The sequence below is a fragment of the Thunnus thynnus genome, chromosome 4 (assembly GCF_963924715.1).
Source record: "Thunnus thynnus chromosome 4, fThuThy2.1, whole genome shotgun sequence".
Classification (NCBI taxonomy): Eukaryota; Metazoa; Chordata; class Actinopteri; order Scombriformes; family Scombridae; genus Thunnus; species Thunnus thynnus.
The window spans coordinates 12,210,307-12,236,659 of record NC_089520.1 but is presented as its reverse complement, the minus strand read 5'-3'; the positions used below and the strand labels follow the sequence as shown (position 1 = coordinate 12,236,659).

At 39.9% G+C, this 26,353-nt stretch overlaps 1 protein-coding gene across 1 annotated transcript; it reads right to left on the bottom strand.

The window, feature by feature from the left end:
* ncoa5 (nuclear receptor coactivator 5) lies at positions 1-26,353 on the bottom strand. Its single transcript, XM_067586752.1, has 22 exons — positions 26,194-26,353; positions 24,373-24,426; positions 22,027-22,298; positions 21,649-21,756; positions 20,664-20,727; positions 18,688-18,957; positions 18,465-18,586; positions 17,434-17,566; positions 17,071-17,270; positions 16,744-16,948; positions 16,446-16,544; positions 10,298-10,351; positions 8,722-8,834; positions 8,443-8,550; positions 7,645-7,708; positions 5,013-5,264; positions 4,790-4,911; positions 3,868-4,000; positions 3,503-3,702; positions 3,173-3,377; positions 2,084-2,175; positions 1-963 (listed from the first exon to the last, which is right to left on the bottom strand). The coding sequence occupies exons 3-22, from the start codon at positions 22,193-22,195 to the stop codon at positions 389-391; spliced, it is 3,288 nt and encodes a 1,095-aa protein (XP_067442853.1). The 5' UTR covers positions 22,196-22,298; positions 24,373-24,426; positions 26,194-26,353; the 3' UTR covers positions 1-388.

The following is a 26,353-nucleotide window of genomic DNA, read 5'->3' as shown; positions in this document are numbered from 1 at the left end:
TTGTGTCTGGAGTTTTTAATCACGTCTTGTTTTAACAATGAAAATGTTCCAAATTACAAAGACACTGTGCAAAAACTGTAAAACACAACAGATCATGGTTGGAAAAGAACTAAGGGGTTCAACTTGCACCAAAACTTACTGTACACATGCAACATTGCCTCATAGTTTCACTCACAAGTAAGAAGACTGAACAATGATCTTCTGTCTCATAACCATTGAAAATACAGGCCAGTTTAACCAACTAAACACAAGGTCCAGAATAAAATTAAAAACTTTTATAAAACATCCCTACAGTCTACGTATATTCAGCTGGTAAATTCACTGCACAGAAAATTGATGTGGTGTCTACTTGTATCGGAGGGAGAGGAGATTCATTCACTACAACCCGTCAGTAATGTCGGGGATACATAGACATGGGTGGGATCTGGCCCATGCCGGGTGCCGGCCTTGGTGGTTGCGGTTGAGAGGCCCCACTGCCCACCAGGTGGTTGAGAGACGGTCCACTCTGAATGAGGGTGTCCAGAGCTTTCTGGACGCTCGGGTTGTCAAAATTGATACCTGAAGCAGAGCTGGGGGGTCTCGGACCACCTGGTGTGACTGGCATGCAGCCCGATGGGGCACCATACCCCTGGGATCCAGCTGAAGGAGGGCCAGGCATGGGTGGGCGGGATGGGTTCTGGAGAGGGGATGGGCCAAGGGAGCCGTACAACTGGGACTGTGAGGAGGTGGAGGAGGGTGGACCTCCAGAGGCTGCTGACACTCCGGTGCCGCTGTTGAACAGGCTGAGGATTTTAGCCTGCAGCTCCTGCTGGTGGCTGGGATTAGTTGAGGCACTTGGACCAGCTGACAGGCCAAGGTGGCTGGACTGTGATGGTGTGTGAGTAGAGTGGGATGGAGGCAGTCCTGCAGCCGAGGGCGGAAGGTCATGATGTGATGCTGCAGAAGGTGCAGCATGGACTGCAGCTGTAGGGTAATAAGTGCACAGATAAAAATGTGTTGCTTTGCGGACAAGAATACAGCATTCAACATAGAAAACCATAGAAGTACACCAATAATTTGATTAAAATCAACTTTAGCAGAACATTAAAGGGGCCATATTATGAAAAACTCATTTGTGCTTGTCAGTGCTTGTGTGTATGTATTTGGGTCTCTGATGTGCCCACTGACACACAAACTGTGAAATTAGACCACCCAGTCAGTTTGGCGTGGGCTGGCTTGCTCTGTACTCTTGTGATTCAACAAGTCATTCAGATTTGATGCTCCTTCTTACATCACATGGGGCGAAGCCAGGCTAAGCTAAATTAAGGGCAAAAAATTCACTGCTGCTTGCCGACAGACAGCTGCTGGGTCCCAGCGAGCTTTTCAGGAGAGAACCAAATAGTCCTGCGTCGCTGCTGCTGCTGCTGTCTTGTCTTGTCTTCTGGAGGAATAAACACCTGATTCTGCTCTGATCCGGAGCAGTTTATCAGCAGGAGGAGTTTGTTTTTTAAACTTTTGGGATTAAGTGGATTTGTCTTCAATCTTGCTTCTCAACCTAACTGGAGCTAACACCGGAGTCACACACCACCTCAGCTTCTGTCATCAATAATAAACATCTTAAATGCCGGTGAGTTTATATAATTTTAAAGTTACAAAGTATGCAGATATCTATGTGTATAAACAATAACGTTGATGCCATATTTATACCTTTAGATGACATTATTTTGAGTGTGGATGGAGCAGCTACAATGTTAGAATACTTCTGATCAATCTGAACTCCATTCAGAAAACAAGCATTTTACAATTTGTTTGCTTGTCGTCTTTCGGACAGACCTGACAAAGGATGAATTCAGACTTTTTACAAATCCATGATAGTTATTTTGGCATCATTTTGATCAGTTAATTGCAATCAAATCACAGCAAAATTAAATTTCCACTCAAACGGGCTGTTCTGAACAAGGCTGTTTAGACTGGATGAGAAGGCTGCTGTGGAGCTTGATCCTTGTGGTGTTTTGACCAAAGCATGTCATTTTATTAAAACCCCAGAGAACTGTGTTAACTTGTGGTAAAGGGCTATAATATTTTCCAAATAAGGACTTCTTACCTGTATGAGGGTCTGCAGTGCTTCTTAACAGCCGTGCTCTTTTGTCCTTCAGATATGCAACAAGACCATCCAGCTCCTCTGGAGTCACAAATCTACCCGGCAACCACATGGAAAAAAAGATTATTCCATTATTATAAAACTATGCAGGAGAAGGCTGAGTGATAGAAATTCTAATCTTCTAAACATGCAAACTGTAATCGAAGTATTACAGAATTTTACATTACACATTAAATTCTCCACAGCTCCAACTTTTACTCGTTAATTCAAGAAGTTAGTTATCAGGGTTGCTGCACACTTTTTGAAATCAAATTTAATGCTTTTAAGACCTTGACAGAGAAAATTTAATACCCTTTCCACAGCAAAACAAATGTACAAGGGCTGAGCTTTATGTTTGAATCTCCATGTAACAATCATATGCACAATCTTATGAAGGAATCAAATTAATGGCAAATGCAATGAACTGTGTCCCAGTGCTACACTTTGCATTAGATAAAACTCTGTGTTAAGAAATAGGCTTTTAATTTAAATTTTGATAACAATTTACTTGGAATTGTTATTGTTGTTAATTTGACAACATTGTATAAGACAAAAAGGCTGTTCTGTGTGTTCTCACAGTCAGCTGTAGTTAATTCTTCACATTAAAAAGGTACAGTCAGTCATTCTGGAGAAACATCGTTGATATTTGAACTAAACACCAAAACAAATACACCCCTCTCTTCATGCACATTCAGAAGCTCAATAAAAACATTATTGCATGTATGCTGGTCAGAAAAAATGTTTGGCTGAAATTTCTGTAGTGGTGTCCACAACTACAAGTGCTGAAGGCGCATAGTCACCTAAGGGGGTCGGGGAGGTCCAGGGGGGTCCGGGGAAGTCATGACCAAAAACCAAACCATATTTAAATAAGTGAATCCTGTGGGGAGATTTTTCTCATGCAACTAGGCATCACCTCAAAATTTAAGACCTACCATAATTAAAAATACGACTTTTTAAGACATTTTAAGACCCTAAATCCTTAAAATCTAATCTTTTTAAGGATCCTTAGAAACCCTGGTTATTCAAGATGTTAGAAGATATTAAACCAGATACCTGTTTTCAGACAGCAGTGTGATGGCAGTGAGCACAGAAATCGGATGGCTCTCTCTGTCGGGCTCCCGGAGTAACACATCGTCCGCCATCTTGGCAGCCTTCCTGGCAATCTCCTCACGTTCTTTTTCACGGTTTTCAACTTTGTAGGTGTCATAGTTGTGGGCAACTAGCATCATGGCATCCTGCATTGGCATGTTTCGATGCTCTACGGCAGTGATTAAAAAAAAAAATCTTTTGTAATATTGTGCTGTTTACTTTTGGAGTTACTAATTTTAAAGCTAGCTTAAGATCCAACAAATGTCCAACCAAATGCATACTGTCTTGCATTACCTTGAGGTGTCCCGAACAAGATGTTGACTGTGCAGGATCGGTGAACCTGGTGCTGCTGGGTAATGATGATGGCAAATGGAGTGCGGGCTCGGCCTACATCCTCCAGTGCCTGAGTTAGTGACACTTCTGTGTTGAGGAAGATCAGGTCCACCACCATGCCCAAGTCACGGACTTTCCGCCCGACCGTCTCAGCATACTCCCTACAGTTATTTTTGAAGCAAAGGTACACAGAGGCAGGCAGAGACACACACACACACACAAACAGGAACAATATGAAATGAAAACATACTATGTACTGATTGATTTACAAAGACGCTTCTGATTTGAGTTCTGTTTTCCCCATAAAGAACAGAGAGTGGACATACTTCTGCGCCTTGTTGACGACAATCACAGAGCAGTCAACAGGACGGTCAGTGTCGTAGCGCCGCTGGAGTTCTTCATAGTACTGTCGGTACAACTCATTACGCCGGCGCTCTTCTGGTCGAGCACGATCATCCGCTGTTGGGGAGGGTACCACAGAGTATAATGTCAGCATAAGCATTTCCTGCAAAATTCACTTTAAAAACAACCTTCTAACAAGGCAGTCCAAGGATGAAATAAAAAGAACCCAAACAAATTTTAACGATAATTTCAAAAAAGGCACAAAAATCTCTAATTACACCTGAACATGTAACAATCAACGCTTTACATCACAACATTACTGACAGAGAGTTAAGAAAAAAAAGTGTACAGCAAAGTGATGTCCAAACACACAGAACAAAACATACTTGTTAAAAGTTGAATTATCATAATCAGTCAATCATGCTATATGTTGTATAGATCTTTTGCATTGTTCAGTTCAATAATTTAACTCTGGCATACAAATTAATACTGCAGTTGTGTGAAAGGTTTTACAATTAAAGGGATTACTGGAACAAAATGTCATGGATGTGCACTTTCATTTTTATCTCTAAAAATGTACTTTAATATGGCTAAATTGGGAAATAATTTAAGTTTGTTTGCCCTAGAGACCCACATCTCCACAACTGAGCTAGTAAGCAAAACGATACAAACCATACAAATGATCCCCAAAACTACAAAATAACTCATAGGATGAAATGCTATTCAGTTGACACCAATTTGTAGGGAATTCCAAAAAATTGGGAGCATTAGGAAATTCAGGATTTTTTTTTTTAACCATTGAACGCAATATTAGTCTGAGGTGGTTCAGTACTCTGACCAACTAAGAGTAAGAAAACGTAATATTGACCTTTAGCAGCAATTAGTATTAGTATTGTACATGCATACCTTCTGGCTCACGCCGTCCGTTCCACGGATCTCTGTACGGGTCCCTGTAGGGTTCATCCTTCCTCCGGTAAAAGTCTTCTGCACCACTTCCACTGCGGTAGTATCGATCATAGTCTTCTCTGCTGTATGGAAACATTTCAGGTTCAAACAAAAACATAACCACTTAACTATGGAGTTTGTCTATTCATCGGTTCCAGCTAATGGGCTGAGATTTAGAAGTCACCTGTAAGCAGGATCCCGTGGGTCACTTCGGAGGTCCTTGTCTCTGCTCTCTGAACCACGATAACGGTAATCAGGATCACGAGAGTGGCCACCTGACCTAGGCTCTCTGCTTGAGCCCCTCCCATCATGGTTGTCCCGGGGCTCACGTCCGTCACGTCCATCTCGTCCGTCGCGCCCCCCATCACGCCCATACACGGGTGAACGGGACCGAGGCCGGGCCTCCTTGCTGTCCCCATAACCGCTATATGGGGCCCTGAGAGAAAAGTTATGAATTAGTGCAAGAAGGTTAATGTTCAGGCTGCCTATGAAATACTACAGTGGGTTACAGTAACTTCTGTCCATGATTGGTGAGGACAGGCCTACAGATTATATTGTAAATTTTAATTAATCTGCATTTATTAGATGTGAAAAGATGGAAAAAATTTAAACGCACAACCGCAGTAGCAGAAAACAGCCATAGTGTTCGCACAGGGAAATAGCCCGGCAGATAAATGCAACAAGTTCAATCCAGGAATCCAGGTTCCAATGTGTGATCTTTCAATAACAATCTATTGAAAATGTCCAGTGGTCCGCATACGAAAAAATGTCAATGTCTTAATAATTTGAGGTTTACTGACCATAAATCCAGCCCTCAAAATACACGGGTACCTATGTTGTTTAACTTTTTTGAACAAGGCTGTTTATTTTGCGCATTTCTCTCAACTTGCTTAAGATGATTTGAGGCTTGTTCTTCAGTAAGCCACATTTGCATGCCGTAATGCAAATGTATGAGGTCACAGAAATGCCTGAAAAAAAAACAAAATGCAGGTTTGCGCGAATTTCTCACCTTGGAATTTCCGAGAAGGAAAATGTTCTATATCGAACAGAACATTCAACTGTTTCTACATATGACGAAAAATTGGGATGTATGACGAAGGTCATTTGTGTGGCTTTCACGACTTAGCTTCCTATATAAGTGAAGTGACTGAAGTGTATCCAAGTATTAGCCATTTTAAGAGCACTTTGTGCTAACTTTAAAAACGTATCAATGCGCACTCTTCTGTTGCCTTTAGGGTACGATAAACAGGGCCATCCCTTACTAAATGATGAGCAAAATTTAAAGACGATGGCCATTCTTAGCAGCTTCAAGTGTTGCACAACGATAGTTTTACTTCAGTCGGATTCTCTCGGCATTGTGTCTTTTCCAAAACTTTTATGATTTGCCCTCACGTCTTCTCCTTCAATGTGTCTTCCACTGAAGTCAAGGAAAAGCGGTCAGAAAAAGATTTTGGATGTTTTTGGACTAGCAAGCATCTTCTTGTCGCAAAATGAAATTCAATTTGCATAATGCATCAACAGTGAGGCTCAAAGTAAATGTTTTAAATGGAAAAGGTCTTCGTTTTATAAAAGTCTAGCACTAAATCGATACCTCTAATTCCCAGACAGTACTGTGCATCAAGACTGTTGAAGTTTATGATAGGGAAGAGATAGATAATAAAATAAGCATCATACACGTGCATTGGTCTGTGATCCTGTGTATGCATGTGTACAACCTACCCCGTAACCGAATCTCCATAAAATAAGCTTCTCACTAATGTGTGAGATGTTTTGCGATATGTACAGAATCATCAAGAATCAAAGCTAAACCTGCTGAAAACGACTGAAAATAACTGGCCAACATTGGAAATGTACTGATTTTTAAAAAAAAAAAAAAAAAAAAAAAAGGTGCCTTGTCGAGTTTTTGACCACTAGTAGCACTATGGAGCAATGCTTTTAAGACTGAGTCATCCTTGTGTTAGTATAGTTGTGCTTGTGCAGGTGATGTGATAAGCAGTCCTGCCCCTGGTTTTACATTGTTCCATTGATTGCTGGTGGTTGCATGTCAACAAATGTAGCATAGCACCACAAACGACAGCTAGCTAGCAAGCAAGCAAGAAATGTTAAAAATGTCTAATACTAATTCTTTAAGCAATTTTATGTTTTAGGAGAAAGAAAGAAAATTATTTCATCAGTTATCGAGCCTCAAGGATACACACATTTTGGTGAATAACAGTAAATGTAAACAAGTGTTTACAAAAATTCCACAGGGTACCTTTAATTTTTCAATGGAGCCTGTCTACATCAAAATATGATTTTTTTTCCCAACACACATGTTTGGCTTTAGGCCAGTTGTTTCTCAGACTAAATTCAGTATCAATGCAAACCCCTAATTAGTTCAGTGTCATGTTTTAACATTGACCTGTTTAATGGATGTGTGGCAGGGTAGGAATATCATTTCATGCTTATATTACATTTCCTTTCCGCCAGAAAGTTGCATGTTGTAGCTAAAAAATGAAATCCTCGACCAAAAAAAAAAAAAAAAAAAATCATGGAAACACCAACGCTGAAACGCCATAAGGCATGAACCTTTGAGACGAAGACAAAATAGCATTCACACGGCTCTTTTCTTTATTTCAACAGATCTGGAAATGTCAATTTAGGATGAAAGATTGGCTGTCCCATAAACCTTCATAAATCCATCTAATGGTACGGCAGCTTCCACCAAGCAAACTGGTGGAAATGACACTTGAGGTAAAAGTTAAATACGCTTTTGTTTTTTTACCAGCCCCTCAGAGGCGATGGTAGTTCTTCACACCCATTTCGCGTTACTTTACCTTCGTGGAGGGCTCTGCTGGGATTGAGGTTTAGCTTGCCGTCGCTCCACTGCCATATTTACATCTGAAAATAAATCAATCCAAACGTTGAACAAAACAGTGACATGTCAATCAGCTTATGTGTTCACGCAGAATGGAGTGGCCGCGCCAACACTTCCACGATCCAAATGAAATTGAACTCCATTATTCCGAGCTTGAAAATCCAAACTGGACGAGGTCAAAATGCAGCAAATCGAGTTGCCGAATCTGTCAAATTGAGTTTAAGATGAAGAAACGAAATATTTTTCCCCCGTCAAAATTGGGTAAACACTGGTGCAAATTAGATTTTCAACTTCAGAAATTCCAAAAACTACTGGCGTCAAACTTTAGTGCCATATTTAAATCCATGTTGAAGAAAATGCCAAGACACTGTTGCAAATAAGACAAAACCAAAGGTTCCAGCTTTGCCAGAATTTAATATTGCACTTGTTTATTTGTGTTGTATGCCAATAATGCAACATGTCTGCACCAAAAAGGTTAAAGTAGAAACGTCAGAGAGACAAATCGATATTTTAATGAGTGGTAGGTTATATTACCTACACTTTGTGAGGTCAATTGTGGAGAAACGGAGGGCTCCACTTTTATCGTTAGGTCCACATTTATTGGACCATCATACCCAGTCATTGTATTTACACAAAAACTCAGCAACAATTATATGTTTAATTCATTAATTTGGTGTTCTGTATGCATGTTGCTGGCTGTACATAAAAGCCTATCCTCTTTGGCCAGACAGTCACACCCACTGCAGTTAAGGCTTACCTATTTTATAACCTTTATATATTCGACCCTTTTGGGCCGCCTTTGCTGCTTCGGCTTCCTCAACGCGCTCAAATTGTACAAATCCGAACCCACGAAACATGGATACGCCTGAAAGAGGAAAATTTTAAGTGGTACAAACTTGTCAATAACATTTTGGATACCTACCAATAAATCCAAAAATTATTAGTAGGAATATCCAATATTACATTCTATTACAATCTGATTGATTCAAATTATGAATTCAATTGACAACTTATTGTTTATGTTGTGTTTACTGACCGACTATCTTTCCATATGGGTTGAACATGTCTTCCAAATCCTTCTTTTCCATGTCGGAGGTCGGCAAATTCCCAACAAAAATCCTCCTCTCCAAATCTCTAGGATCGTTACTGCTGCAGGAGCGTGAATAACGCCCTGGAGATGCGCTGCGGCTTCTTCGGCGAGACATGACTTGATCCAAAGGGTTTACCGGTTCTTTCTTCGTACGTCTCAAATGCTTGAAAAAGTTTGTTTTGTTTGCTTCTAAGCGTCTTTAAATGGTCGTCCACGATTCTGAAACATCAGTGAGTTAATAGAAGAGATAAAATTCCTTGGATGGATAAAAAGTTTTAGTGGAGCAAAAGTTGCAGATCAAAAATCACAAAAGTTCAGTCAATACAAATTCAAATGTTGTGGCAAATTCATCAAATGTAGCAAATATTACATTTGGAAATAAACAGTGCTCGAATCGCAGCTATTCACAAAAAGCGGTTTCTGATAACATCTAGTTTAAATTGTTTACTGCATCCACAAGTTTTATAAGGCGGTGAATTGCGTTATTGAAGCGCTTCCCAATGTTGACGAATCCCACGTGTTTGTTTGGGTTCAATCTATTGTCATTTCACTTTTCCAAGATTTAAATTGTGTAGTGAAAACCGAGCTTGAAAGATGCAGTCTGGCTTTATAAAGCTAGAGACGTGAGGCATTATACTTTATTTTATGGTGAAAGAAATGAAAACTTCCATGCTAAGAAATGGTGAGTGAAGAAACGGCGCTACAGAGGCAGGAGCAATTGATGAGGAAACATGTCATTAGGAACTCTTGAGAAAGTGCTCCAGCTCTGGACAAGTAGCTCGTACGATTGTGTGGAAAATAAACACTAAAATGTACACAATATTGCCTGAGTTACTGGCTAGTCGCTTCTGCATAGAGGCATCGTGCCCGTCCAAACTGTTGAAAAATGATTTTACGGCAACGGTGAAAGGCGTTTCATGGTAGGCAAATTAAAGCCACTAATATTCCACACAAAACAAAATTGTGCTGCAGCTGCTGTGAGAAGCGGAGCTAAAGGGACTGATACCCACATAGACAGACACAGCGTCAACTGAGCAGTATGATAAGCTGTTTAGAAACGGTGCCTCCACAACTACTGTGAAGTAAATTATTTTAAATTTACTCAAGGAATTTGTAAATTAGCATCAAACATCAAAAAATCGTAAATGCTGCCTTTGTTTAAATCTCCTCTTCCTTCCAAATGGTAAAATTGAAATATCTTGATGAAAATCGCATTGGTTGAAATTAAATCATGAGCTTATAGTCCCCTTCAAAATGGCAAATTTCAAAGGCTTCTTTTGTTCCAACAAACCAAAGCTCTTAAGGTCTTGAAAGGATCATCAGGGTAAACTGATGTTTTTGTAAAGCACAGAAATTTTCAGCAAAATTGAATGTACAGAGGTTTTCAGTCCTGACAAACAAAAACTTTGGGAAAATTTAAAAGTAAAGTTTTCTTTTCACTTTTTTTTTTTTTTTTTTCACATTACCTTTATGATTGAGTGTAACTGACATAATGCTGTTCAAAGAGGAGCCTCACACATACCTTAACTTGAACCTGGATGACCTGGACTCTGTGTCCACATAATTTACAAACCGTCTGAAAAGAGAGAAAAATAAATCAATAACCACTTTGCACAGTTTAAGAAATAAAATACATCAAAATCAATTGTTAGACTGACAGGATTCAGTTGTGATAAATATCTATTGTATTTATCATAAAATAAGACGTAGGAAACATATACACACTAGAGCTGCAACGATAAGTCAATTAGTCAATCGACTGAAAATTAATCAGCAACTGTGTTGATAATTAATCATTGTGAGTAATTAAGAAAAAAACTCCAAATGTGAATAATTTCTGGTTTATTTGGTCTTCTATGATAGTAAACTTAATTTCTTTGGGTTGTGGAATGATGGTCGAGACAAAAGTCATTTGAGGACGTCACCTTGGGTTTGACCAATTGTTCAAGTCTGTCTTGAAACAACAGTAAGGTGCACATCTGAACACTGAAAAAAAGGTTACCTCGCTATAATCATTCCTCCTGTTCATACTGGCTATTCCTTCAAATGCACTTTCAACGTAAAGGCCAATTCATGCTTTCTGGATCCATGTGACGTAAATTTGGTCATCCGCTAACGTCTGTGAGGGTCCCTCTGCAGACGTCCACATGTGTTATAAAAAGCAAACCTGAATGCCTGTCTCATCTACTGTATGTATGTACTTTATTCCTATCCTTATTAATCTGTCGCTTTTCTTTTATCGGCATCCTCAGTTGCACTGATTCAGATTGATAAGAGCCCAGTGTAAAACAATAAAAGGGCCTTTGTTGGTGTGGATGTGTTGTTTGAAGTACTGGTGACACAATGACATACAATCCAGCAAGTCTGGAAAGCATGAATTCCCTCTTTGTGTTTCCTCAGACAGTATTTCCCTGTTGAGCTGCAGTGGAAGTATAGTAACAAAGAGAGGGACTTTGGTACTGAAAACACTGTAACAAAGATCTATACTTGATTTGACTAATTTGGACGACTGTAGCTTCATTTAAGCTTCAGATAAACTTTCAAATACATTTTTGCACAGAAGGAGGGTGGTGGATTTTGTCCCTTACATTGTACATGCATTATGAAGGGATCTTGTAATGGTCAGTATGAACAGTAGGAATGATTATAGCAAGAAAGTGTTCATTTGGGCTCCTGACTATTGTTTTAAGACAGACTTGTACAATGGTGAGCCTGTCCTTTAAGCATGAGCTGCTCTTACATTAGCTAACTTTACCGTTAACGTTATCCTGGCTAATTAACTGTCGCGTAGTCATTAGCGTCAGATGTGATCAAAGTTCAGTCATAGACATCGTTATGGAAACAACACAACTCAGATGCTGGCGTCAGTTAACCTGCGTATTAGTGGCAGTTGTTTCAATATGGAGTCCATGATGCAAATGGCGTGACATACATTCAAAACTCCGGATCATGTAAATAAACTTTGATATTCCGCTTTTAAAAACTAGCTAAATATTGACATCACTGAACTTAAGATGTATATTCCGGAGTGTGATTTACAAGTAGAAGTTATGGTAGCTATTAGCTACTTCATGTTAGCTTAACTACCTGTTATCTTACAACCAAACGAGCTAGTTTAGCTTAGTTAACTAGCCAACTACATAACGGTTATGCTAAAGACAGCAAGAAGATTTTTCACTCACCTTCAACCTGTAATTAGTCCGTTTTCAGTTGCTTCTGATCACAGACAGGTCGCGACTACTGTCTTTTCACAAAGCTTCTCTTCTTCTTCTACTACTAGTCCGTCTGTCGTTTAACGGCGGTTGGCAAACTGCTTTTAGGCCCATTATCGCCACCCTCTGGATTGGATTGTGGATCAGAACGGTTACTATGCTATTACATTACATTCTCCTATTAATTTCTGTATTTTACCCCAAATCACCTGAACCCCAACATTTCTCCTTTGAAGTGTAATTCTAAGTGTTTGTCTCTCTTGTTGATATCTAGGACAGAATAAAAATACATGTTCCACCGTTTCCTGTAGTCTGTTCACATCTAACTGTAGCATGCTTATTCATTAAGTTTAATGTACTGTTCAGACCGGTGTGACCCAACCTCATCCTTGATGTAATGTCCTCCTTATTTCTGTTTCTATTGCTTCCTCTCATTTCTCCTACTTTTCTTTGAATGCTGTAATACAGTAGTATCGGCCCTTATTTCCTGTATCCCACTCTTCCTGCTATTTCTTTTTCATTTCTGATTTGATTATACTTTTAACCTCAGCCTTGCGATATTTTACAACTATACTTAGGCCTATTTCTCTTTTTCTTGTTGCTACTTTTGCATATTTATCTGCCTGCTTATTTACATCCACACCAATATGTGCAGGAATCCACATGAATTTATTTTCTATTCCTGCCCTCTCAATACTGAATATTGTTTGAGGTATGTCAAGTACTATGTCTTGCCTTGTATCTGACTGCATGGATTTAATATTTATTAGTACCCTACTGGAATCAGAACCTATCAAAACTTTGATTGGTTTGACTTCCTTTATCCAGTTTAGGGCTAGTAGATTAGCTAACACTTCCACTGTATATACTGCTAGGTTGTCACTAACCATTTTATTTGACATTACATTTAATTCTTGAATGATAAACACTACCCCTACTCTATTGTCCAATGTTTTAGATGCATCTCTACTTACTATACTACCTTGAGGAGTTCCATTCTCTACTAAATAATTCCCACTAAAATCTTTTCCTATTCCTGCTGAGATCATCCTATCAATTAAAAAATGTTTAATCCATCTATACATTTTTCCTCTTATTCCCGTTTGATGCAACTTTACTATTAATCCCTCTTTCCACATCATGTCAACACTGAAAAATACAGCCACTACACTTTGTTTGTTAACATGAGCTTTCCTAATTTCATGCTCTAAACACAGAGCAGGATCTATAGCACATCTTCCTTGTCTAAATCCACTTTGATAACATTTTAATGTTATCAAAGTTTGATTTCTAAATAATAAAAAAACCTGTCATTAATCATTTTTCCATAATTTTGCCTACATGAGATGTTAGAGCTATCGACCTATAACTCCTTCCAAACTTGGATCTTTACCTGGTTTTAAGATAGGAATAATTATGGATTCTTTCCATTGAGTGGGCAAGGATCTCACTTCCCATATTATATTATGCAACTTTAATAATACTTCTTTACTCCTATCACCACGATTATTTGTGACAATATTTGTTTTAGTGGTTTCTATAGTGATGACTTATATGTTCAAGGTGTTGACTGAGAAAAAATGGCTGTCAAATGTTCTCATTGAATTACAGATTTTGAGAACTCAGGAGTGTTCACTGTACACATGACGACATGGCTAGACCTTGAAAACAAGTGTTTCGCAAAAAGTAAGAAAAAGTATGAGTTCACTGTATTGTTGTTATATTTCAGTCTTTCTCAAGTAGTCTTACATAAGGTAATAGGGGATTTTGAGTTTGCGAATGGATGGGCCTTATTAAATGTTTATCACTGAAGTCAGAGACACTGTAACCTGCTATTGTTGTCTTTTGTAGTACACTGTTCTATCACTGTTGACAAAGTCTTAAGAGTTTTGTATGATTTTGTGCAATATTGTTCTCCTGTTGGTAATTTTTCATTTTATCAGATATTTATTTTATATAAACCACTGGAGGTGTCAGCAGTCACTTATTTCATCTGAATGTTTGTCATCTCTGGTGGAACACACATGTATTGCATCCAGCTGTGGAGGTCTGACAGCTCTGACTATAAAATATGATTAATTCTCATCATTTTGCCGCAGTTTTAAATTGCAGTAACCCAGAGACCTAACTGCTGATTTTGTTTAAATCAATTCATTTGAGCATTTTACATTTTCACGCTATCTTACCATCAAAAATGGGTTGCCACAGGGGTCTATCCTTGGTCCATTGCCGTTTACATTATACATTGATAACATAATTCGTCCTAATTATTGCTTCAATGTCCATTTCTTTGCAGATGATACAATTTTATATGCCCAAGGCTCCACCCCAGCCCAGGCCCTGACTCGCCTTCCTTTGATGCTTTCCAATTATCACTCCTTAATCACAGACTAGTTTTAAATGCAGAAAAGACCAAGTAGATGGTATTCTCCACCTCTACCAGGGACTCTGACTATCCTGCCATTAAAACTTTAAATGGCACCCATATTACTCTTGCTGAGTCATACAAATAATTATAGTGTTTGTCACTCAATCTGTGAGGTGAGCCTTCCCAGAATCCCTCCTCCACCCAGAAAGCCAAATCTTACAAAAATTTTAGCCAAGAGATTAAATTACTATTTCAATGTGGAAAAACAAGAAGAATCAGAAGTGTCAAAGTATCAGAAATGCCTGGAAATCCACAATTTGGATTTAAGTTGTAGAAAAAGGCAGCATCTGCTTTTACTCCCTCTTCACAGCCACCAACTGTGGTTCTATTCAGTGTGTTAATTATAAACATCATCAATCCCTAACATTAGCCTTACGAGGGCATTCAGACAACCTTTTGTGCTTTATGGCCTTTGGAAATACAAGCTTTAATTTAATAACCAGTCCCTCTATCCAGAGGACCTTTGTCTCTGTCCAGGTTTGTTTTTAATTCACTGGAGTTGTGGGAAACATTTTGTATGGATATAGATTTAAATGATATATATACAGCATACACACAAAGACACACCTGTATCAAATTCACTAATATGAAAATGTTTTTCCATTGAGAATCCTTCATTACTCTTCCTTGATACTGTACCTGGTCTTATGGTAAAGCCGTAGTGTGTTCCTTTCAGTTGCACTTGTAACTGCTGGGGGGGGGGCTACGTGTAAATAAATCAAATACAGTTAGTGTGGAGGTGTTTATTTTTTTGTGTCAGTGTAAGTTAATATTCTCTAATTTAAAAAAAATCTATTGTACACTAAAAAGAGGAAAAAGTAGTTTTATCCTACATTTCAAATGCTTATATTAAATGCTTACTGTTCCATTTTATAGATTTATCAGCACAAAATGCAATAAACCAATACCATTTTATTACAGTAATTGTCTGGAGTTTTTAATCACGTCTTGTTTTGACAATGAAAATGTTCCAAATTACAAAGACACTGTGCAAAACTGTAAAACACAACAGATCATGGTTGGAAAAGAACTAAGGGGTTCAACTTGCACCAAAACTTACTGTACACATGCAACATTGCCTCATAGTTTCACTCAAAAGTAAGAAGACTGAACAATGATCTTCTGTCTCATAACCATTGAAAATACAGGCCAGTTTAACCAACTAAACACAAGGTCCAGAATAAAATTAAAAACTTTTATAAAACATCCCTACAGTCTACGTATATTCAGCTGGTAAATTCACTGCACAGAAAATTGATGTGGTGTCTACTTGTATCGGAGGGAGAGGAGATTCATTCACTACAACCTGTCAGTAATGTCGGGGATACATAGACATGGGTGGGATCTGGCCCATGCCGGGTGCCGGCCTTGGTGGTTGCGGTTGAGAGGCCCCACTGCCCACCAGGTGGTTGAGAGACGGTCCACTCTGAATGAGTGTGTCCAGAGCTTTCTGGACGCTCGGGTTGTCAAAATTGATACCTGAAGTAGAGCTGGGGGGTCTCGGACCACCTGGTGTGACTGGCATGCGGACTGATGGGGCACCATACCCCTGGGATCCAGCTGAAGGAGGGCCAGGCATGGGTGGGCGAGATGGGTTCTGGAGAGGGGATGGGCCGAGGGAGCCGTACAACTGGGACTGTGAGGAGGTGGAGGAGGGTGGACCTCCAGAGGCTGCTGACACTCCGGTGCCGCTGTTGAACAGGCTGAGGATTTTAGCCTGCAGCTCCTGCTGGTGGCTGGGATTAGTTGAGGCACTTGGACCAGCTGACAGGCCAAGGTGGCTGGACTGTGACGGTGTGTGAGTAGAGTGGGATGGAGGCAGTCCTGCAGCCGAGGGCGGAAGGTCATGATGTGATGCTGCAGAAGGTGCAGCATGGACTGCAGCTGTAGGGTAATAAGTGCACAGATAAAAATGTGTTGCTTTGTGGACAAGAATACAGCATTCAACACAGAAAACCATAGAAGTACACCAATAATTTGATTAAAATCAACTTTAGCAGAACATTAATGATCCTTTTCCAAATAAGGACTTCTTACCTGCAATAGGGTCTGCAGTGCTTCGTAGCAGCCGTGCTCTTTTTTCCTTCAGATATGCAACAAGACCATCCAGCTCGTCTGGAGTTACAAATCTACCCAGCAACCACACAGAAAAGAAATGATTCCAAGTGCAGCATGAGTGATTGAAATTATAATCTTCTAAGCATGCAAACTGTAACTGAGGTATTACGGAATTTTACATTACATTTTAAATTCTCCTCAGCTCCAATTTCTACACATTAATTCAAGAAATTAGTTATTCAAGATGTTAGAAGATATTAAACCAGATACCTGTTTTCAGACAGCAGTGTGATGGCAGTGAGCACAGAAATCGGATGGCTCTCTCTGTCGGGCTCCCGGAGTAACACATCGTCCGCCATCTTGGCAGCCTTCCTGGCAATCTCCTCACGTTCTTTTTCACGTTTTTCAACTTTGTAGGTGTCATAGTTGTGGGCAACTAGCATCATGGCATCCTGCATTGGCATGTTTCGATGCTCTACGGCAGTGAGAAAAAAAAATCTTTTGTAATACTGTGTTGTTTACTTTTGGAGTTACTAATTTTAAAGCTAGCTTAAGATCCAACAAATGTCCAACCAAATGCATACTGTCTTGCATTACCTTGAGGTGTCCCGAACAAGATGTTGACTGTGCAGGATCGGTGAACCTGGTGCTGCTGGGTAATGATGATGGCAAATGGAGTGCGGGCTCGGCCTACATCCTCCAGTGCCTGAGTTAGTGACACTTCTGTGTTGAGGAAGATCAGGTCCACCACCATGCCCAAGTCACGGACTTTCCGCCCGACCGTCTCAGCATACTCCCTACAGTTGTTTTTGAAGCAAAGGTACACAGAGGCAGGCAGAGACACACACACACACACACAGGAGCAATATGAAATGAAAACATACTATGTACTGATTGATTTACAAAAACGCTTCTGATTTGAGTTCTGTTTTCCCCATAAAGAACAGAGAGTGGACATACTTCTGCGCCTTGTTGACGACAATCACAGAGCAGTCAACAGGACGGTCAGTTTCGTAGCGCCGCTGGAGTTGTTCATAGTACTGTCGATACAACTCATTACGCCGACGCTCTTCTGGTCGAGCGCGATCATCCGCTGTTGGGGAGGGTACCACAGAGTATAATGTCAGCATGATTTCCTGCATTTGAATACAATTCTAGGTAGACTTTAAAAACAACCTTTTAAAAAAGCAGTCCAAGGATGAAATAAAAAGATGGCTGGACACAGTGACATGAAGCCAGCTGCTGTGACGATTACAGGGCAGCTGACGGTGATGCGTTCACGGACGTCAACTCCAGCTTGGCCCTTTCCACACCAGCCCCCCATGGGTCAAATTTCCATTTATGGAAGGTTTAGCAGCAGGGTGGGCCGCATTGGAATATCAAAGCTTTCAGGCCGCTGCTCCTCCCTCTGATGCAGTTTCACAAGGAATGTCGACGCAGCTGCGCATTGACAGAATGAATGAACAGAACACTGAGACTGGGTTATTCTCTCCAGTTCTGCCGTGTCCCTCCTCCATTCATGGACATCAAGGGGATAAATCTATCCTCCAAGAGGAGTTAGATTTTCTCTCCACAGTCTGTCGTTTCCACTCATGACAGACAAAAGGGGTTTTACCCTGTGTACTTCCTGGTTCCCAAGAGGATGGGAGGTTTCAGACCCATTTTGGATCTCTCATATTCTGAACAAGTGCATTGCCCGCAATACATTCATTATGTTAATCATCAGGAGGTTCCCAGAAATGGTTGAGCCAGGCGACTGGTTCACCACCATCGTGGCACCAAAACACAGGAAGTTCCTGTGTTTTGCCTTTCAGGGGATAGCCTACAAGTACAACAGACTTCTGTTCGGTTACTCCCTGGCTCCCCTCACCTTCAGCAGATGTGAGAACGCAATATTAGTCTCATGTGGTTCAGTACTCTGACCAACTAAGAGTAGGTAAACGTAATAACAACCTTTAGCAGTAATTAGTATTAGTATTGTACATGCATACCTTCTGGCTCACGCCGTCCGTTCCACGGATCTCTGTACGGGTCCCTGTAGGGTTCATCCTTCCTCCGGTAAAAGTCTTCTGCACCACTTCCACTGCGGTAGTATCGATCATAGTCTTCTCTGCTGTATGGAAACATTTCAGGTTCAAACAAAAACATAACCACTTAACTATGGAGTTTGTCTATTCATCGGTTCCAGCTAATGGGCTGAGATTTAGAAGTCACCTGTAAGCAGGATCCCGTGGGTCACTTCGGAGGTCCTTGTCTCTGCTCTCTGAACCACGGTAACGGTAATCGGGATCACGAGAGTGGCCACCTGACCTAGGCTCTCTGCTTGAGCCCCTCCCATCACGGCTGTCCCGGGGCTCACGTCCATCACGTCTGTCACGCCCATCACGTCCGTCGCGTCCGTCACGCCCCCCATCACGCCCATACACGGGTGAACGGGACCGAGGCCGGGCCTCCTTGCTGTCCCCATAACCGCTATACGGGGCCCTGAGAGAAAAGTTATGAATTAGTGCAAGAAGGTTGATGTTCAGACTGCCTATGAAATACTACAGTGGGTTACAGTAACTTCTGTCCATGATTGGTGAGGACAGGCCTACAGATTGTATTGTAAATTTTAATTAATCTGCATTTATTAGATGTGAAAAGATGGAAAAAATTTAAATGCACAACTGCAGTAACAGAAAACAGCTATATCGTTCGCACAGGGAAATAGCCCGGCAGATAAATGCAACAAGTTCAATCCAGGAATCCAGGTTCCAATGTGTGATCTTTCAACAACGATCTTTTAAAAAAGTCCAGTGGTCCGCATACGAAAAAATGTCAATGTCTTAATAATTTGAGGTTTACTGACCATAAATCCAGCCCTCAAAATACACGGGTACCTTGATTGTTAAACTTTTTTGAACAAGGCTGTTTATTTTGCGTATTTCTCTCAACTTGCTTAAGATGATTTGAGGTTTGTTCTTCAGTAAGTCACATTTTAAGGCTGTAAATATGAGGTCACAAAAAATGCTCAAAAAAAAATAAAAATAAAAATAAAAATGCAGGTTTGTGCGAATTTTTCATCTCGGAGAACTTCCAAGAAGGAAAATGCTCTGTAAAGAACATTCAACTGTTTCTACACATGAAGCTGTTATAAATTGGGATGTGTGACGTTTTTTAAGCAATTCGAAGGTCATTTGTGTGACTTTCATGACTTGGATTCCTAAATACGTGAAGTGACTAAATCCAAGTGTTAACCCCTTCAGAGCAGTTTGTGCTAACTTTCAAATGTATCAGCACACACTCTTCTGTTGCCTTTAGGGTAGAATAGGGCCATGCTTTACTAAAGGATACTGTCCAACAATTCTTTGCTATAGCACATTTAAAGATGATGGCCATTCTTAGCAGCTTCAGGTGTTGCACAACGATAGTTTTACTTCAGTCGGATTCTCTCGGCATTGTGTCTTTTCCAAAACTTTTATGATTTGCCCTCACGTCTTCTCCTTCAATGTGTCTTCCACTGAAGTCAAGGAAAAGCGGTCACGAAAAGATTTTGGATGTTTTTGGACTAGCAAGCATCTTCTTGTAACAAAATGAAATTTATTTTGCATAATGCATCAACAGTGAGGCTCAAAGTAAATGTTTTAAATGGAAAAGGTCTATGTTTTATAAAAGTCTACCACTAAATCGATCCCTGTAATTCCCAGACAGTACTGTGTATCAAGACTGTTGAAGTTTACGATAGGGAAGAGGTAGATAATAAAATAAGCATCATACACTTGCATTGGTCTGTGATCCTGTGTTTTTTTCAATACACATGTTGGGCTTTAGGCCAGTTGTTTCTCAGACTAAATGCAGTATCAATGTAAACCCCTGTTGTAGCTATAAAAATGAAATCCAGGATCAAAAGAAAAAAAAAAATATCACAGAGACACCAATGCTGAAACGCCATAAGGCATGAACCTTTGAGACGAAGACAAAATAGCATAGACACGGCTCTTTTCTTTATTTCAACAGATCTGGAAATGTCAATTTAGGATGAAAGATTGGCTGTCCCATAAACCTTCATAAATCCATCTAATGGTACGGCAGCTTCCATCAAGCAAACTGGTGGAAATGACACTTGAGGTAAAAGTTAAATACGCTTTTCTTTTTTTACCAGCCCCTCAGAGGCGATGGTAGTTCTTCACACCCATTTCGCGTTACTTTACCTTCGTGGAGGGCTCTGCTGGGATTGAGGTTTAGCTTGCCGTCGCTCCACTGCCATATTTACATCTGAAAATAAATCAATCCAAACGTTGAACAAAACAGTGACATGTCAATCAGCTTATGTGTTCACGCAGAATGGAGTGGCCGCGCCAATACTTCCACGATCCAAATGAAATTGAACTCCATTATTCCGAGCTTGAAAATCCAAACTGGACGAGGTCAAAATGCAGCAAATCGAGTTGCCGAATCTGTCAAATTGAGTTTAAGATGAAGAAACGAAATATTTTTCCCCCGTCAAAATTGGGTAAACACTGGTGCAAATTAGATTTTCAACTTCAGAAATTCCAAAAACTACTGGCGTCTAACTTTAGTGACACATTTAAATCCATGTTGAAGAAAATGCCAAGACACTGTTGCAAATAAGACAAAACCAAAGATTCCAGCTTTGCCAGAATTTAATATTGCACTTGTTTATTTGTGTTGTATGCCAATAATGCAACATGTCTGCACCAAAAAGGTTAAAGTAGAAACGTCAGAGAGACAAATCGATATTTTAAAGAGTGGTAGGTTATATTACCTACACTTTGTGAGGTCAATTGCGGAGAAGCGGAGGGCTCCACTTTTATTGGATGCAGCTTCTTACACCATTTGAGTGACTTTTTATAGAAGGTGCTTTTTCTAGACCTGTATGTATACATAACTATATGCCTGAGAAGATCTCTAGCTTTCATTCAAAGTTATCCATAGACAACTATTGGTCTGGTCAAATGTTAATCCTTGAGATACCATATTATGTTTTCTGCGTTGACATTTTTGTATCCAAATCCACAGATACAGATCTTTAGGATTCACCATCATGCCCAGTCATTGTATTGACACAAAAACTCAGTAACCATCATATGTTTAATTCATTAATTTGGTATTCTGTATGCATGTTGCTGGCTGTTCTTTGGCCAGACAGTCACACCCACTGCAGTTAAGGCTTACCTATTTTATAACCTTTATATATTCGACCCTTTTGGGCCGCCTTTGCTGCTTCGGCTTCCTCAATGCGCTCAAATTGTACAAATCCGAACCCACGAAACATGGATACGCCTGAAAGAGGAAAATTTTAAGTGGTACAAACTTGTCAATAACATTTTGGATACCTACCAATAAATCCAAAAATTATTAGTAGGAATATCCAATATTATATGCTTGCATTTCACGACTCATAATAAGTTAATGTTACTAGACATCTAAATGCACTTTGGCCATTACTTACAAAAATTACTCCAACCACTGTGACATTTGGGGACAATCTGATTGATTCAAATTATGAATTCAATTGACAACTTATTGTTTGTTTATGTTGTGTTTACTGACCGACTATCTTTCCATATGGGTGGAAAATGTCTTCCAAATCCTTCTTTTCCATGTCGGAGGTCGGCAAATTCCCAACAAAAATCCTCCTCTCCAAATCTCTAGGATCGTTACTGCTGCAGGAGCGTGAATAACGCCCTGGTGATGCGCTGCGGCTTCTTCGGCGAGACATGACTTGATCCAAAGGTTTACCGGTTCTTTCTTCGTACGTCTCAAATGCTTGAAAAAGTTTGTTTTGTTTGCTTCTAAGCGTCTTTAAATGGTCGTCCACGATTCTGAAACATCAGTGAGTTAATAGAAGAGATAAAATTCCTTGGATGGATAAAAAGTTTTAGTGGAGCAAAAGTTGCAGATCAGAAATCACATAAAAATTCAGTCAAATACAAACGATGTGGTAAATTCATTATCAAATGTAGCAAATATTAAAATTTGAAATAAACAGTGCTCAAATCGCAAGTTCTTCTGACACCATGTGCATTCTTTAATGCATTCTGCATTTCTCTGTTGCTCATTTGCACAACAGGACGATTTAACTCTGTACTGGACCTCTATGCATATGAGAGCTCAGGGTTTCCACCAGAAAAAGGTAGTTGGCTTGGGAACATGTTGCTGTGTGTAAAGCTGTTACCGGTGATACACAGTGTTCGGGCATACACTGATTACACTACTTGCCCACCATTGTTTTGCTTTTTTCATAAAAATAAAACCCATTTGGTTCATTTTCATGTACCAGTGCCCACATTCATCAAATAAAAAAAACTATAATTTGTAAAATACTAAGCGTGTTATCAATGATGCTTCAACTATAAACTGGAAGTGTCCGCTCTGTGACCGTCCGCAGCAGCAGCGTCTGAGCACAGAGTAGCAGAGACGTCTGTCCTCCCTCCTGCTCTCTGCTGTAAACACACGTAGCTGTTAGCAAGCAGCTGCTCTCATGACTCCCCAGGTCTCGGTGCTTGTTTTCGGCAGAAACTCTCCCGCTCTCTGCCTACTCTCGGATGGCTGCAATCCACTGTGTGAATTTAGTGATTCAATAGGATTTCCGTCCAATTTTCCCTCTTGAAGAGGTGTCACAGCCTTGCATAACCAGCCTACAATTTCACTTCACTCACTTTGGTTTGGCATGGCTCTTTCGCTATGTCAAATGCACACTTGGTGGGCTTTCGCTGGTCTTTACTCTCTATTGTCCAGCATGGTTGCTGCTTTGGAAATGTCAAACTCTTCTTCAACTATCCACAAAAATCAGTTTCTGATAACATCTAGTTAAAATTGTTTACTGCATCCAGAGGTTTTGTAAGACGGTAAACAGCGTTATCAAAGCACTTCCCCATACTGACAAATTCCATATTATTGTTTGCTCAATCTATTGTCATTGTCACGTTTCCAAGACTTAAATCCTGCAGTGAAAACCAAGCTTGAAAATTGTACACACCACGACTCACTACATATTCACCAGTGAGCATATACTTTATTTTATGGTAAAAGAAATGAAGAAATTTCCATGCTAAGAAATGGTGAGTGAAGAAACAGCGCCAGAGAGGCAGGAGCAATCGGTCAGGAAAAATGTCATTAGGAACTCTTGAGAAAGTGCTCCAGCTCTGGACAAGTAGCTCTCACGATTGTGTGGAAAATAAACACTAAAATGTACACACCATTGCCTGAGTTACTGGCTAGTCGCTTCTGCATAGAGGCATCGTGCCCGTCCAAACTGTTGAAAAATGCTTTTACGGCAACGGTGAAAGGCGTTTCATGGTAGGCAAATTAAAGCCACTAATATTCCACACAAAACAAAATCCAAAAGTTGGGCTGCAGCTGCTGTGAGAAGCGGAGCTAAAGGGACAGATACCCACATAGACAGACACAGCGTCAACTGAGCAGTATGATAAGCTGTTTTGAAACGGTGCCTCCACAACTACTGTGAAGTAAATTACTTTAAATTTACTCAAGGAATTTGCAAATTAGCATCAAACATTCAAAAACCGTAAATGCTGCCTTTGTTTAAATCTCCTCTTCCTTCCAAATGGTAAAATTGAAATATCTTGATGAAAATCGCATTGGTTGAAATTAAATCATGAGCTTATAGTCCCCTTCAAAATGACAAAATTCAAAGGCTTCTTTGGTTCCAACAAACCAAAGCTCTTAAAGTCTTGAAAGGATCATCAGGGTAAACTGATGTTTTTATAAAGCACAGAAATTTTCAGCAAAAGAGAATGTACAGAGGTTTTCAGTCCTGACAAACATAAACCACAAACTTTGAGAAAATTTAAAAGGTAAAGTTTTTTCGTCACATTACATTTATGATTGAGGGTAACTGACATAATGCTGTTCAGAGAGCAGCCTCACACATACCTTAACTTGAACCTGGATGACCTGGACTCTGTGTCCACATAATTTACAAACCGTCTGAAAAGGGAGAAAAAATAAATCAATAACCACTTTGCACAGTTTAAGAAATAAAATACATCAAAATCAATTGTTAGACTGACAAGATTCAGTTGTGATAAGTATCTATGGTATTTATCATAAAAAGTAATAAACATTCATATATACACTAGAGTTGCAACTATTAGTTGATTAATCGATTAGTCAATCAACTGAAACAATATCTTCATCACTTGAGAAATGCAATCTAGTACCCCACAGCCGTGCAAATACTGCCTAGCTATGCGTAGCCTGTAATGTTCAATATTTGATGAGATATTAAGGTGTCAATTCAACTTAGCAGAAAGTTAGACCAGTGGTCTGTTAGCTCGTTATAGGTAGCTACTTTTGTGTGTCTAACTTGATGCTTTGGAGACTTCATACATGGTGATATCCCTTCTGTTAAAGGACGGGTTCACAATTTTTGAAGTCTGTCTTAAATCAATAGTCAGGTGCACATCTGAACACTGAAAGAGGTTACCTTGCTATAATCATTCCTCATGTTTATATTGGCTATAAGGATACCCTTCAAATGCACTTTCAATGTAAAGGCCAATTCATGCTTTCTGAGTAAATGTGATGTAAATTTCGTCACCCACCCGCGAAGGTCCCTCTGCAGACATCTGCACACAGCCAAAAATTTGAGACTGCATGGACTGAATGTATATGCTATAAAACAACGCAAGGGGCTTTTTTGGTGTGGGCGTGCTGTTTAAAGTATTAGTGACACAATGAAATACAATCCGGCAAGTCCGGAAAGCACGAATTGGCCTTAAGTAACGGGGGCCAAAATCCACAATGTCTTTTAAAGTTTATCTGAAGCTTATATGAGGCTTCAGCAGTCTGAGTTAGCCATATCAAGTGGATATCTGCCACATTTACAGTCTCTTTAGTGTAAAATTCCATCTTTGTGTTTCCTCAGACAGTATTTCCCTGTTGAATAGCAGTGGAAGTATAGTAACAAAAAGAGGGACTGAAAACACTGTAACAAAGATATCTACTTGGTTTGACTAAATTGTGCGACTGTAGCTTCATTTTAGCTTCACATAGGCTAAACTTTCAAATACATGTTTGCACAGAAGGAAGGCTGTGGATTTTGTCCCCCATCAATAACATTGCCAATTCATCGTGAATGGATCTTCTAATGGTCAGTGTGAACAGTAGGAACGATTATGGCAAGAAAAACTTTCAGTGTTCATTTGGGCACCTGATTGTTGTTTTAAGACAGACCTGTATAACGGTGAACCTGTCCTTTAAGAATAGGCCGCTCTTTCATTAGTAAACTTTACCGTTAACGTTATCCTGGCTATTTAACTGTCGCGTAGTCGTTAGAGTCAGATGTGGTCAAACTTCAATCACAGACATCGTTAAGGAAACAACACAAGTCAGATGCTGGCGTCAGTTAACCTGCGTGTTAGCGGCAGTTATTTAAATATGGAGTCCACGATGCAAATGGGTTGGCACACACTCAAACACCGGGTCATGTGAACGGAAAAAAATAAATTTTGATGTTCCGCTTTTAAAAACTGACTAAATATTGACATTTCTGAACTTAAAATATCTATTCCCGAGTGTGCGGTCCATTTATGGGGTTATGATTTACACGTAGCTATGTTAGATATTAGCTACTTCATGTTAGCTTAGCTACCTGTTATCTTACAACCAAACGAACTAGCTTAGCAGTGAAGTAGCCAACTGCATAACGGTAATGTTGTTATGCTAAAGACAGCAGGGCGATTTTTCACTCACCTTCAACGTGCATTTAATCTGTTTTCAGTCGCTTCAGGCTGCGGACAGAACTCGACTGATCACTATCTTTTCACAAAGCTTCTTTCCTCTTATTTGCTTACGGCATGGACGTATAAAGGTTTACGGCAGCTTCTTCTTCTGTGGTCAAAGCCACTACTAA

What these genes read in the sequence shown, in the direction of transcription:
- ncoa5 (XM_067586752.1), bottom strand. Translation starts at nt 22,195, where the DNA reads ATGTCTCGCCGAAGAAGCCGCAGCGCATCACCAGGGCGTTATTCACGC. An exon ending in TCATCCAGGTTCAAGTTAAG is followed by an intron (nt 8,835 to 10,297) that starts GTATGTGTGAGG and finishes ACGCTCCTGCAG; the next exon opens with CAGTAACGATCCTAGAGATT. An exon ending in GTCGTCAACAAGGCGCAGAA is followed by an intron (nt 3,703 to 3,867) that starts GTATGTCCACTC and finishes AAATAACTGTAG; the next exon opens with GGAGTATGCTGAGACGGTCG.